We start from the raw sequence: 11,948 nt of genomic DNA on the forward strand, positions 1-11,948 counted from the left end.
TGGAGTTTGCACTGAGTTAACCCATGCCTGTTTGGGTTTACTCCGGGTACTCTGGTTTTCTCCCACAGTCCAAAAACATGTACATTAGGTTGATTGGTAATTCTAAATTGCCCATAGGAGTGAGTGTGAGTGTGTGTGGTTGTCTGTCTATATGTGTGGCCCTGTGATGGACTGGTGACCTGTCCAGGGTGTACCCCTGCCTTTCTCCCAGTGTGTGCTGGGATAGGCTCCAGCAGATCCCTGTGACCCTAATTAGGATAATATAAAGCAGGTATAGAAAATGGATGGATGGATAAAAAAAAAAGGAGGTTGAATTTGAGATTATTCGTTCAACAAAGCAAGCGGTCACACCTGGACATTAACAAGTCTTAGAAAGCAGATATGTTCTCTCAATGTTCTGCGTAGAAGAGTTTCTTTTTCCCTTCCAGAAAAGATTTTATAAAGATCCTTAATATCTTTTTTAAAGAGAGGAGAAATATTAAATTGTGCATTAATTTCCTGGCATTTAATTTCAACATTAATCGTTTATTTTTTGAATCATGAGTTGAATCATCCATCCATTGTCTATACCTGCTTTATTCCTAATTAGGGTCATGGGGATCTGCTGGAGTTTATCCCAGCACACATTGGGAGAAAGGCAGGGGTACAACCCTGGACAGGTCACCAGTCCATCACAGGGTCATATATATAGACAGACAACCACACACACTCACACTCACTCCTATGGGTGTGTACCAATCAACCTAATGTACATGTTTTTGGACTGTGGGAGGAAACCGGAGTACCCGGAGTAAACCCACACAGGCATGGGGAGAACATGCAAACTCCACACAGAAAGGGAGCACCTTCTTGCTGTGAGGCAACAGTGCTAACCACTAAGCCACGTACTGCTTTGAATCATGCGAACAGTAATATGTCTTCTGTGCAATTTTAAAAGCACCTATATCATCTAACATATACTGGGGGAAAGGTAACAACTCTAGCATAGCTTCCTGTGGAGCTGATGTAGGTTGCTACTAAGCAAAATGAACCCTTTGATGAACGCGGAAGTAAATTTTTCCATTAGGTTAAAGAAGAGAAGTAGAAACTCTTTTACATTTAACATTTACAGTATGGAAAGTTAAAGTACAAGAAGTTAAAGATGACTGTCTCAGATCATACACTGATGCTAAATTAGTGCTGCTTTCTCCAAGAGACCACAGACTGTTCTCTGTTTTACTGCTAAATGTCTCAAGTGTTGGCTAACATGACAAAAAGTAAACAATAAGTAATAAGTAAGTGCTAACAGGTGGCTGTAAAAGTGCAAACTATTCATTCATTCATTCATTCATTTATTCATTGTCTCCCGCTTATCCGGAGCCGGGTCGCAGGGGCAGCAGTCTAAGCAGGGATTCCCAGACTTCCCTCTCCCTAGACACTTCCTCCAGCTCAGCCAAGAGACATAGTCCCTCCATCAGGTCCTGGGTCTTCCCCGGGGTCTCTTCCCAGTGGGGCATGCTGGGAATACCTCTCCAGGGAGACATACAGGAGGCATCCGAAACAGATGCCCGAGCCCCCTCAACTGGCCCCCTTCGATGTGGAGAAGCAGCGGCTCTACTCAGAGCTCCTCCCGGGTGACAGAGCTCTTTACCCTATCTCTAAGGGAACGCCCCGCCACTCTACAGAGGAAACTCATTTCGGTCACTTGTATCCAGGATCTCGAGCTTTTGGTCATGACCCAAAGCTCATGACCATAGGTGAGAGTAGGAATGTAGATTGACTGGTAAATCAAGAGCTTCGCCTTTCAGCTCAGCTCCTTCTTCACCACAACAGACCGGTACATAGACGCATTACTACTGCCGCTGCACCGATCCGTCTGTCAATCTCATGCTCCATCCTTCCCTCACTCGTAAACAAGACCCCGAGATAATTAAACTCTGCCACAAGAGGGAGGAACACCCCTCCAACCTGGAGGGGACAAGCCACCTTTTTCCGGTCGAGAACCATGGCCTCGGAAATCCCCTCATGAATAGAAGAAAATCATGGACCGTCACGTCGTCCGGCTTGGCGTTACCGGGGCCCCACCCTGGAGCCAGGCCTGGTGTTGGGGCGTGCAGGCGGGCGCCTGGTGACCGAGTCTTTGCCTATGGGACCCAGCCAGTGACGTAGGCCCGCCTTCCCATAGGCTCACCACCCTCAGGAAGGAGCATAAGGGGTCGGTGCAATGTGGTTTACGTAGCAGTCATGGACGGGGGCCTCGACGACCCAAACCCTGGTCAAAGTGCAAACTAGTTGAATGCTAATCGCTAGATGTGACTAAACAAACTAGTGGAATGCTAATTGCTAGATGTGACAGAACAAACTAGCAGAATGCTAATCGCTAGATGTGACAAAACAAACTAGCGGAATGCTAAGAGCTAGATGTGACAGTACAAACTAGCGGAAGGCTAATCACTAGATGTGACAAACTAGCTGAGAGCTAATAGCTTGCTGTCACAATACAAACTAGCTGATTGCTATTATAGATCAGCTCCTTGAACCTGTCTGATGCTAAAAACATGGCCTCATGGTGTTTATAGTGTAAAAATAGATCAAGTAGGTGTTTTTCGTTTGAAATTAAGTGAGTAAAATGTATTGAAAGAATCTCAAGGAAAGAAAAGAGCCTTAAAAGCCAAACTTATGAAAACTTCATCCAAATCAACTGAATCTCTTATTTCTCTTTCTCTCTGCGGTTTCTCTTCCTAGCTTCGGATATTCTCTATAACTCAAAGGAGCGGCGCAGGAACAGCATTAACAGGAACTTTGTTGGTGACTACCTGGGCATGGAGGAGAGGCCTGAGCTGCGCCAGTTCCTTGCCAAGAGAGAGAGAGTGGACTTTGCGGACTCTGTGAATAAATACGACCGCAGGTTCAAGGTAAGGTCACGCAATCGGCTGGGATTCTGGGGGGAAGACTAAAACGAATCGACAATCAGAAATCGATTATTAATCTTTCTAAAAAAACATGTTTAACAAACTCCACATTTCTCTTCATCCTCATCACTTGTGAAATGATCAGATTTGATCAGATCATAATTAAAGTTTGATACAATAGGTGTTGTTAATTTAACATATAAATAAACTCATCATTAATGATACAGTGAACTTTTCTATAAGAAGATTTAACTTATATTACGTTTATGAAAGGAGTCTCCAGTGTCAGAGCAAAGGATGTTGCGTTTTGTGGTTTCTCAATAGCACTAGAAGCTGTGTGTGTTATTTTTGTTTGTTTCTTTGTTTGTTTCCCCTTGTTCATTTCAGCTTTTCTATTAGAAGATTTATATTATTTTACATTCATGTAAGGAGCCTAAAGTGTCAGAGCAAAGGATGTTACGTTTTGTGGTTTCTCAGTAATACAAGAAGCTGTGTGCGTTTTTGTTTGTTTGTTTGTTTGTTTGTTTTGCCTTATTCATCTCAAAATAGAAAGAAAAAAGATGGAAGATGGATGTAGAATGTAAATGATAAGAGCAGCTAGTTTATTTCACTCATGTTCCACAGCATTAAATGTAACACTAAATGAGAAAAAAGTAAATATTTGTGTACATATAATTCTGTTTTGTTTTTTTCTTCAGTCAATTAAAAGAGATCTGATCCTGACACCTAAGGGCATCTACCTGATCGGACGTGAGAAGATCAAGAAGGGTCCTGAGAAAGGCCAGATCAAAGAAGTGCTGAAGAGAAAACTGGAGATCACGGCTATACGCTCCGTTTCACTGAGGTTAGGAACTTCCTGTGATTAGGTACTCAGTGTTGACTCATTTCTGCAAAGAGCTTCTTGCCCACCAGAACCACTGCATGCTGGTGGGGTCACGCATGAGTGTATGAACATATCAGTAGACAAACAAAAAGGTTTATCTTTAGGTTAAAATATCCACAACAGTGTCCTCGCAGAGCAGTGGTATTTATACACACACGAACATATATGTGTGCGTGTGTGTGTTTAAATTCCACAAGACAAATGTTTCACAGAAAACACTGTTAAATCTAGGGGGTGTTTCACTCTGTGTAGTCATGCGTCGTTAATCTACAGAGCTGGGTTAGAAAGAAATCAGCCCCAACATCTGCCCCAGCCTCAGGCCTAAACTTAGCCTCTGCCCCAGCCTCTGCCCCTGCCCCAGCCCTAGCCTCAGCCTCTGCCCCAACCTCAGCCCCAGCCTCTGCCCTAGCCTCAGCCTAAGCCTTTGCCCCAGCCTCTCCCTCTGCCGCAGCTTCTGCTAGCTAGAGATAATCCCACAGTCTCTTACATCTACACTCATGTCATAGACTCAAATGAGGAAATTCAGAATTGATTACTGTTAACTTTTAAGGCAGTGGTAATTTTTTTTATAATGTGATTCAACTAAATTTTTTATCTACCTCCATGTCCTTTCTTGTAATCTTTCACTTAATGTGATCTTTCTTTGCTCTAGCACGAGGCAGGACGACTTCTTCATCCTCCACGAGGCTCAGTACGACAGCCTGCTGGAGTCCTTGTTTAAGACAGAGTTCCTGAGCTTGCTGAGTAAGCGCTATGAGGAGCAGACCAAGAGCAAACTCGCACTGTCCTTTAATGACAGGTACACACACACACACAGACACACACACACACACACACTCACACACACACTGTTTTTACCTAAATCCTCACACAGTGCTTGATGAAGAAATTAAAGGTGCAGTATGTAATCTAATAATTCTGTGTTTTCAAAGATGCTTTAAAACACATTTTTTAAATTGAGTCTTGCAGTTTCTTCTTTGTACGATTCTGTTTACATCTTGAAAATTAGCTCCGCCCACAGAAAAGCCGAACTGCTTAGCCTCCACACCTTTCCTCTGAAAAGCACCTCACATGGTATACAGTGATATTCCCTTTAGTACTATGCACTACTGCTGTGAACGTTGCAATCGTACAGCTCTCGCATCCTGTGACGTCCAATTTTGAACTGTTTCTGTATACCTAAGTTGCACAAGCAGCTCGATCCACCTCCTTATATTGCTTACGCATACTGTTAATGCTGCTGAATGCATTTAAGCCGAGTGTGTAATCCTCACAGGCTGGAGTTTCACGTGAAGAAGGAGGGATGGGGCGGAGGAGGGAGCCGCGTACTGATGTTTTCTCGTGGACAAGGAGACATGGCTCAGCTCAAACCTGCGGGAAAATCTCTCAACATCAGCGTGGGAGACGGACTGCCCAAGACCGCAAGTGAGTGACGTGGTGTTAGATTGCTTCTGTACGGCGGTCTGTACGTATATAAACACAACAAGTCAACACGGAAGGAGGAAGAGTATTGTAATCGTTGAAACATCTCTCGTTGCAGAACCGACAAGAAAAAGCATGCAGCAGAGTCAAGGAGGGAGACGACCAGCCCCCAACAGAGGTGTGATAAATAATACACTCATTCGAAAATGTTATTGTTTCCATAGTAACTTATAGCTTATACAGGGACTGTGCAAAACGAAATAACAAATCGGAAAACAAAATAATAAATCCGCACCAAGATGTTAGCTGCAGATCCTTTAAGTCCTGTAAGTTGCGAGGTGGAGACTCCATGGTCCCTATCTCACAACCTACAGGACTTAAAGTATACTTACAGGACTTAAAGGATACCTTTGATAGATGCTGACCACTGCAGACCGGGAACACCCCACAAGAGCTGCTCTGATCCCATGGTCTAGCCATCACAATTCGGCCCTTCATCAAACTCGCTCAAATCCTTACGCTTGTCCATTTTTCCTGCTTCTAACATTAACTTTGAGGACAAAATGTTGACTTGCTGCCTAATATATCCCACCCACTAACAGGTGCCATGATGAGGAGATCATCAGTCTTATTCACTTCACCTCTCACTGGTCATAATGTTATGCCTGATCAGTGTATGTATGAGGTTCTCACTGCGTTTCCTGTTAAAGTCCATCACAAGGTTATCTGGAAATAAATGCATATATATTAGAAGCTAAGTGGAAGACATTTTGCTCTAAAGTGTTCATTTCCCCATGTGTATGGAGACATTAGAGACATCCTGTAGTTTACCCAGTAAAAGTAAATTACATGAGGACGGGGGAAACAAACAATCTGCTTGTCTTTTTAATGACAGGTTACCAGAACGGGGCAGCGCAGTTCTCCCGTGGGAACCCTCGGCCGCAGGAGCAGACCTACTCCACACCGGATAAGTGGAACCGGCCGCCCAGTGCTGCCCTGCCCAAACTGGGCTCTCAGAAAACCAGGCGAGGAAACCCAGCTCCACAAACACACCCATCTAATCTGGACTTCCTCAATGTACCTGAGCAGGGCATGTCTGGGTGAGAAAGCACACACACACACACATTTCTGATACTGAGGATAAGTGAAACATGAAGTATTTTTTTAAACTAAAGCACTTCACATAAAAAATACACAACGGTTTTTCACATAAACATCAGTTACATTAGAAAATATTGCAATAAACCCCAGTATAACTATAATAAAAGCAATCCTCATGAAAAATACAAGTCTCTTTCTGCTTGATGCAGATCTTCTGCCTCATCAAATATGCTAATTATTATGACATCACAACATCTCCTTTGTTTTTTTTCTAAATGTTTTTAATTTCCTTCTTTTTAAGAATGCAACGAAGGAGGAGCATCAACCAGCGTCCTCCTCCGGCCCCCAACAGCCGACCCAAAGCTGCGCCGCGACCGCAGGGTCCTCGATGTCGTGCTGTCTACCAGTACCTGGGTCAGGACGTGGATGAGCTCAGTTTTGACATCGGTGATGTTATAGACCTCGTTAAAGAAGGTGAGTCCTGGATAAGAGACACAAATGATATCTTACAGATGTGTTTCTTTACTGCCCTCTGGTGGTGAAAACTAATTTTATTCATCCACTTACACGTTACATTCGAGAACGTTAGGACTTTTTACACATATGACTTTTATACTTCCTACTTTATATATACTAATATATATTCTACATATTTTGTGGTTGAGATAAGATCAAATAAAATTCTTCAGTGTCACAGGAAGTGACTGGGAACTTTGTTCTACCGTGTTTTGAGGAAGTATCATTAACCAGGATTGACGCACACAAAATACCCCAAACAGGCAACCCAGAATAAAACATTTAAAGAGAGACTTTAACCACTTGAGCTACCACTGCCCCCATAGGGGCATTTTGCTAAAAAATTATTTACGTATTTGCTAGATACTATAATATAAAATGAATTACTATAATATAACATTATTTCAGTATATAATCTAAACCGATTTTAGTATTTGCTAAAATTCTGATTCTGATATACACAATTCCCTACAAATCCCCCTATCCATCTCTCAATCTTTCCAAAATATTCTACAATAGAAATAGTTCTATACATCATAGACACACTGGCTGCAAACAATGTTTTTATGGAAATGGATGTGATCTTCGTAGCCAAGGAGTATTTTTAAACTAGCCCAATCTGGCAACCCTGTTATTAATGTTCCTCCATTAATGAATAGTGGCTTCAGCTGGACAAGACAAGACAAGACAAGACAAGACAAGACAAGACAAGACAAGATAAGATAAGATAAGATAAGATAAGATAAGATAAGATAAGATAAGATAAGATAAGATAAGACAAGGCAAGATAAGATAAGACCAGGCAAGATAAGATAAGACAAGATAAGATAAGACAAGGCAAGATAAGATAAGACCAGGCAAGATAAGATAAGACAAGATAAGATAAGACAAGGCAAGATAAAATAAGACAAGGCAAGATAAGACCAGATAAGACAAGGCAAGACAAAATAAGATAAGACAAGACAAGACAAGACAAGACAAGACAAGACAAGATAAGATAAGATAAGATAAGATAAGATAAGATAAGATAAGATAAGATAAGATAAGATAAGATAAGATAAGACCAGGCAAGATAAGATAAGACAAGGCAAGATAAGACAAGATAAGATAAGACCAGGCAAGATAAGGCAAGACAAGATAAGACAAGGCAAGATAAGACAAGACAAGGCAAGATAAGACAAGGCAAGACAAAATAAGATAAGATAAGACAAGATAAGATAAGATAAGATAAGATAAGATAAGATAAGATAAGATAAGACTTTATTGATCTCACACCGGGGAAATTCACATACTACAGCAGCTTAATGATACAGAACAGAGGTCCAAGAAGATCTAACAAAAGAAAGAAGACAAGTGTCAATACAAAATATAAAAGTTCGGATAAAATGTTTTTAATAATGCGTCAAAGAATGTGTTGTGACGTCCCATGATGTGTCTTCAGTAATTTCGAAAAAATGAGAAGCGAGCAAATCACCAGGGTCACTTTGTTGACAAGTTTTATTTATATCGGAGATCTTAGACATCAGCCACTGCTTTTCTTCCATTTCATTCCTCCTTCCTTAATGTAAAAATCATGCATTTGTTTGTGTTTAGATCCGTCTGGCTGGTGGACTGGCAGGATACGTGGGAAAGAAGGTTTATTCCCTGGGAATTACGTGGAGAAAATCTGAAATGGTCCAGAACTCTGAACAGACCTGCCTGTGACCACTGACCTCTGACCTTTTTTTGTTTATCCGGCCTCTGAACCTTCCTCGGGACACGCGCCCGGTGATGACGAGGCGGACGGCTCAGGGACGCAATCGTTAAAACATGACCACAGAGGATTCACTGGTGGTAGCGATGGTCCAGGGCAGCACTTAGAGAGAGACAGGATCTGTGAAATGAAAAACATGCTTTAAAGATTTTTTTTAAAAGACCCACATTTTAAAAAAAAACAACAAAAAAAAAACAAAGTCATTATGAAAGTTTTAATTCTGCAATGAATGAAGCCATTTTGCATTATTGTACTTCTAAATTAAATGGGAGAGGCTGCACTGCTGCTGCACAACCACACGGTGGCGGTACAGAGCTGGGGGTTTGCATTAAGCACGCGAACACACACACACACACACACACACACACAAGCAGGAATACAGTCCCTATGGGGCATTTGCTATTTTTTATAACAGTGTTTAAATTGGATGCCTGGTTTTATTTTATTTTATATATTAATGCCTCTCCAAGTCATGATATTGGTACTAATATTTAAGTATTACATTTTTAATACTTTTTCTTTTCTTTTCTTTTTTTTAAAGTCCTCAGTGTAAATGTCTGTGATTATGTTGAATAGATATTCATCCAAACGTTTTTACTCAACGTAATAGATCATAGAGCTTTTGACGCCAAAAAAAATATAAATGATGATTTTTTTTTTTTTTGTGAGTAAAGCGATTTTCCCCAAACCGGCTTGACTTTTAATGACTCTCTACTGAACAGTTCAGCATCTGGTATGCTAAGCTAAGCAGTTTTTATGATCAACTGCTATATGTCTCCTTTATACCTCCATAGGCCCCACCTCACAACTTACAGGACTTAAAGGATACTTTTGATAGATACTGACCACTGCAGACCGGGAACACCACCACAACAGCTGCAGTTTTGGAGATGCTCTGATCCAGTGGTCTAACCATCACAATTTGGTATTTCATCAAACTCACTCAAATCCTTACACTTGTCCATTTTTCCTGCTTCTAACATCAACTTTGAGGACAAAATGTTGACTGGCTGCCTAATATATCCCACCCACTAACAGGTGCCATGATGAGGAGATCATCAGTCTTATTCACGGCACCTGGCACTGGTCATAATGTTATGCCTGATCGGTGTGTGTAGAATGTTATTTTGCGTATTGATCCAAATGGGGTTCTCTTCGAATGTCTAAAATCTTCATGAAGCAGAATCCAGCTGGAGCTGGTCTATCTCTGGATGTCTCGTTGATACTCGCAGGGTTTGGCCTCTTCTCACTGAAGGTCCGAAATCTTCATGTGAATCACGTTGGCTCAGGAAAGCCATTGCGATGGACTTACCAGGAGACCCATGCGAGCACATCACACACTGCACTGGTTCCAGACTTATTAATAAATTCTAAAAGACTGGAAGTAATGCGGACCAACTGACCCATGAACGTCCACCACCATCCACTTATGATGTTCCTCATGTATGGAGTCTTCTGGGACACGCTGTGTAGTTTCAAATTCTTATTTCATTTCATTCAACTTGTTAAAACATTCTTGCAGTTTTAGTTTTAGTTTCCTTGAGCTATAATTATCTGTCATCCTTGGCAGACATACTTAATTGTGGCAGATTTCAGAGCTGCAGGTTTTGTAGGACAGGTCCTGCAGGAACTCTGTGCATCAAACGGCATTCTTTAATCAGTGCGTAACACCTGAGTGTGTGAACGAGGGATTCAGTAAAACCTGATCAGCAGTGCAAACATCCAACAAATCCTCCAGAGAGAAAGAGAGTTTCACCAGTTTCTGTCCAACCTGCTGAAAAGGTTAATACATTTACATGCATTCTTGGATTTCCAAATACTCATGAAAGTGCAGATGTACAGACAGTTTTGGAGAGTGACCATTAGATTAAAGGAACAATTAAGCTGGAAAAATAACCTTTAAATGTTTACACTCTTCGTTTTGCAAGTGCTGGGAATCCCAGTTGCCCCTCACAACAGAAATGTAAGTGTAAATGCAGCCACGTTTAACACAGATTTATGTCTAATCCTTCAAACAACTTTCGGAAATCTGATACACATTTTCAGCATAAAATAAGCACCAGAGTAATTGTATACCTCTCCAAGCCATATTTCACAACCAAAACCTGTTCCAATAGCAAAAAATGAAATATATACAGGTTTGTTTGAATGAACTGATTTTCATATGTATATTATTCTGCTATAGATAGAAATGTATTGTATTGGGAGTTTTCTGTGAGGGGATGTTTAGGGAACATTTATGGAAGGAGTCTCCAGTGTCAATGTTTTGTAACAGTAGACGTGAAGCTGTTAGGTTGTTCACACACAACAATATATAAAACAAACAAGGAAAAATAAGAGCTAGTTTGAGTATTTCAGGAAGAGGTAGGTCATTTGAAGACGGTCAGTGACTCGGCTGTTCGGACATCTAGGGGAAGTTCGTTCCACCACCTCAGTGCTGGAGCAGAGTCTAGAGGTATACCTACCTGTTACCCTGAGAGATGGTGGGACCAGTCGAGCAATGCTAGTAGACCTGATGGAGCATGATGCAGTGTGAGGAGTGATAAGAGCTCTGAGGTCAGAGGTAGCTGGTCCTTTCTTGGCTTTGTAGGGAAGCATCAGTGGAGGGAGCATAGCAGTGGGGTGGTGTGTGACACCTTAGGCAGATTGAAAACAAGTCGCACAGCAGCATTTTGGATCATTTGCAGTTGTACTCAGAGGTAGACCTGCCAGTAGAGCGTTTCAGTATTTCAGTTTAATATCGAGACAACAAGCACCTGAGTAGCCTGTGTGGATAAAAATGGCTGAATCCTTCTGATGTTATACAGAAGAAAGCGAAATGAGCGTGTGACATTAGCAACATGGGAGGAAAAGGACAGTCCATGGTTACCCCAAGGTTGCGTGCAGTGGCCGAAGGGGAGATCAGGGAGTTGTTCAGAGATATCGCAAGATCCTGGGCTGGGGATGAATCACCTGGGTTGACCAGCAGTTCAGCCTCACTGGGTTTGTGTTCCAGCTGATGAGCCGTCATCCTCGATGATATGTCCGCCAGACATGCCGAGATCCGAGCAGGAGTCGTGGTATCTGAGGGAGGGAAGGAGAAGATAAGTTGCGTGTGGTACGAGAACCTATGTAAAGATATAACTTTGCCAAGAGAGTGAGTATAGAAAGAGAGAGAAGGAGAGGACCAAGTACTGATCCTTGTGGGGCACCTCAACATGACAAAAGAGTCCCTGTTTTATAGCTGCTATAAGATAACAACTACTTTTCTGTCGATGTTCCAGTAAAAAGAATAAAGTTTTGCTCATCATTCATTGTTAGCATTGTCAAATTTCTGTGGTTTATAAGCAAGAAGCTTCAGGGTTGGTACAGTGACTGGTTGGTACAGGTGGTACACACGCCC

General features: G+C 41.8%; 1 protein-coding gene across 1 annotated transcript in view; it reads left to right on the forward strand.

The window, feature by feature from the left end:
• The window catches only part of myo1f (myosin IF), a 46,621-nt gene extending 37,355 nt beyond the window's left edge, over positions 1–9,266 (forward strand). Inside the window, exons 21-28 of the mRNA XM_058390104.1 lie at positions 2,725–2,894; positions 3,590–3,735; positions 4,427–4,573; positions 5,051–5,199; positions 5,315–5,374; positions 6,092–6,296; positions 6,599–6,771; positions 8,407–9,266. Of these exons, the coding sequence (XP_058246087.1) occupies positions 2,725–2,894; positions 3,590–3,735; positions 4,427–4,573; positions 5,051–5,199; positions 5,315–5,374; positions 6,092–6,296; positions 6,599–6,771; positions 8,407–8,483 (1,127 nt within the window). The 3' untranslated portion in view covers positions 8,484–9,266. The remainder of the gene's footprint in view (positions 1–2,724; positions 2,895–3,589; positions 3,736–4,426; positions 4,574–5,050; positions 5,200–5,314; positions 5,375–6,091; positions 6,297–6,598; positions 6,772–8,406) is intronic.
• The last annotated feature ends 2,682 nt before the right edge of the window (positions 9,267–11,948 follow it).

This window comes from Hemibagrus wyckioides, linkage group LG05 (assembly GCF_019097595.1).
Source record: "Hemibagrus wyckioides isolate EC202008001 linkage group LG05, SWU_Hwy_1.0, whole genome shotgun sequence".
NCBI classification, from domain to species: domain Eukaryota; kingdom Metazoa; phylum Chordata; class Actinopteri; order Siluriformes; family Bagridae; genus Hemibagrus; species Hemibagrus wyckioides.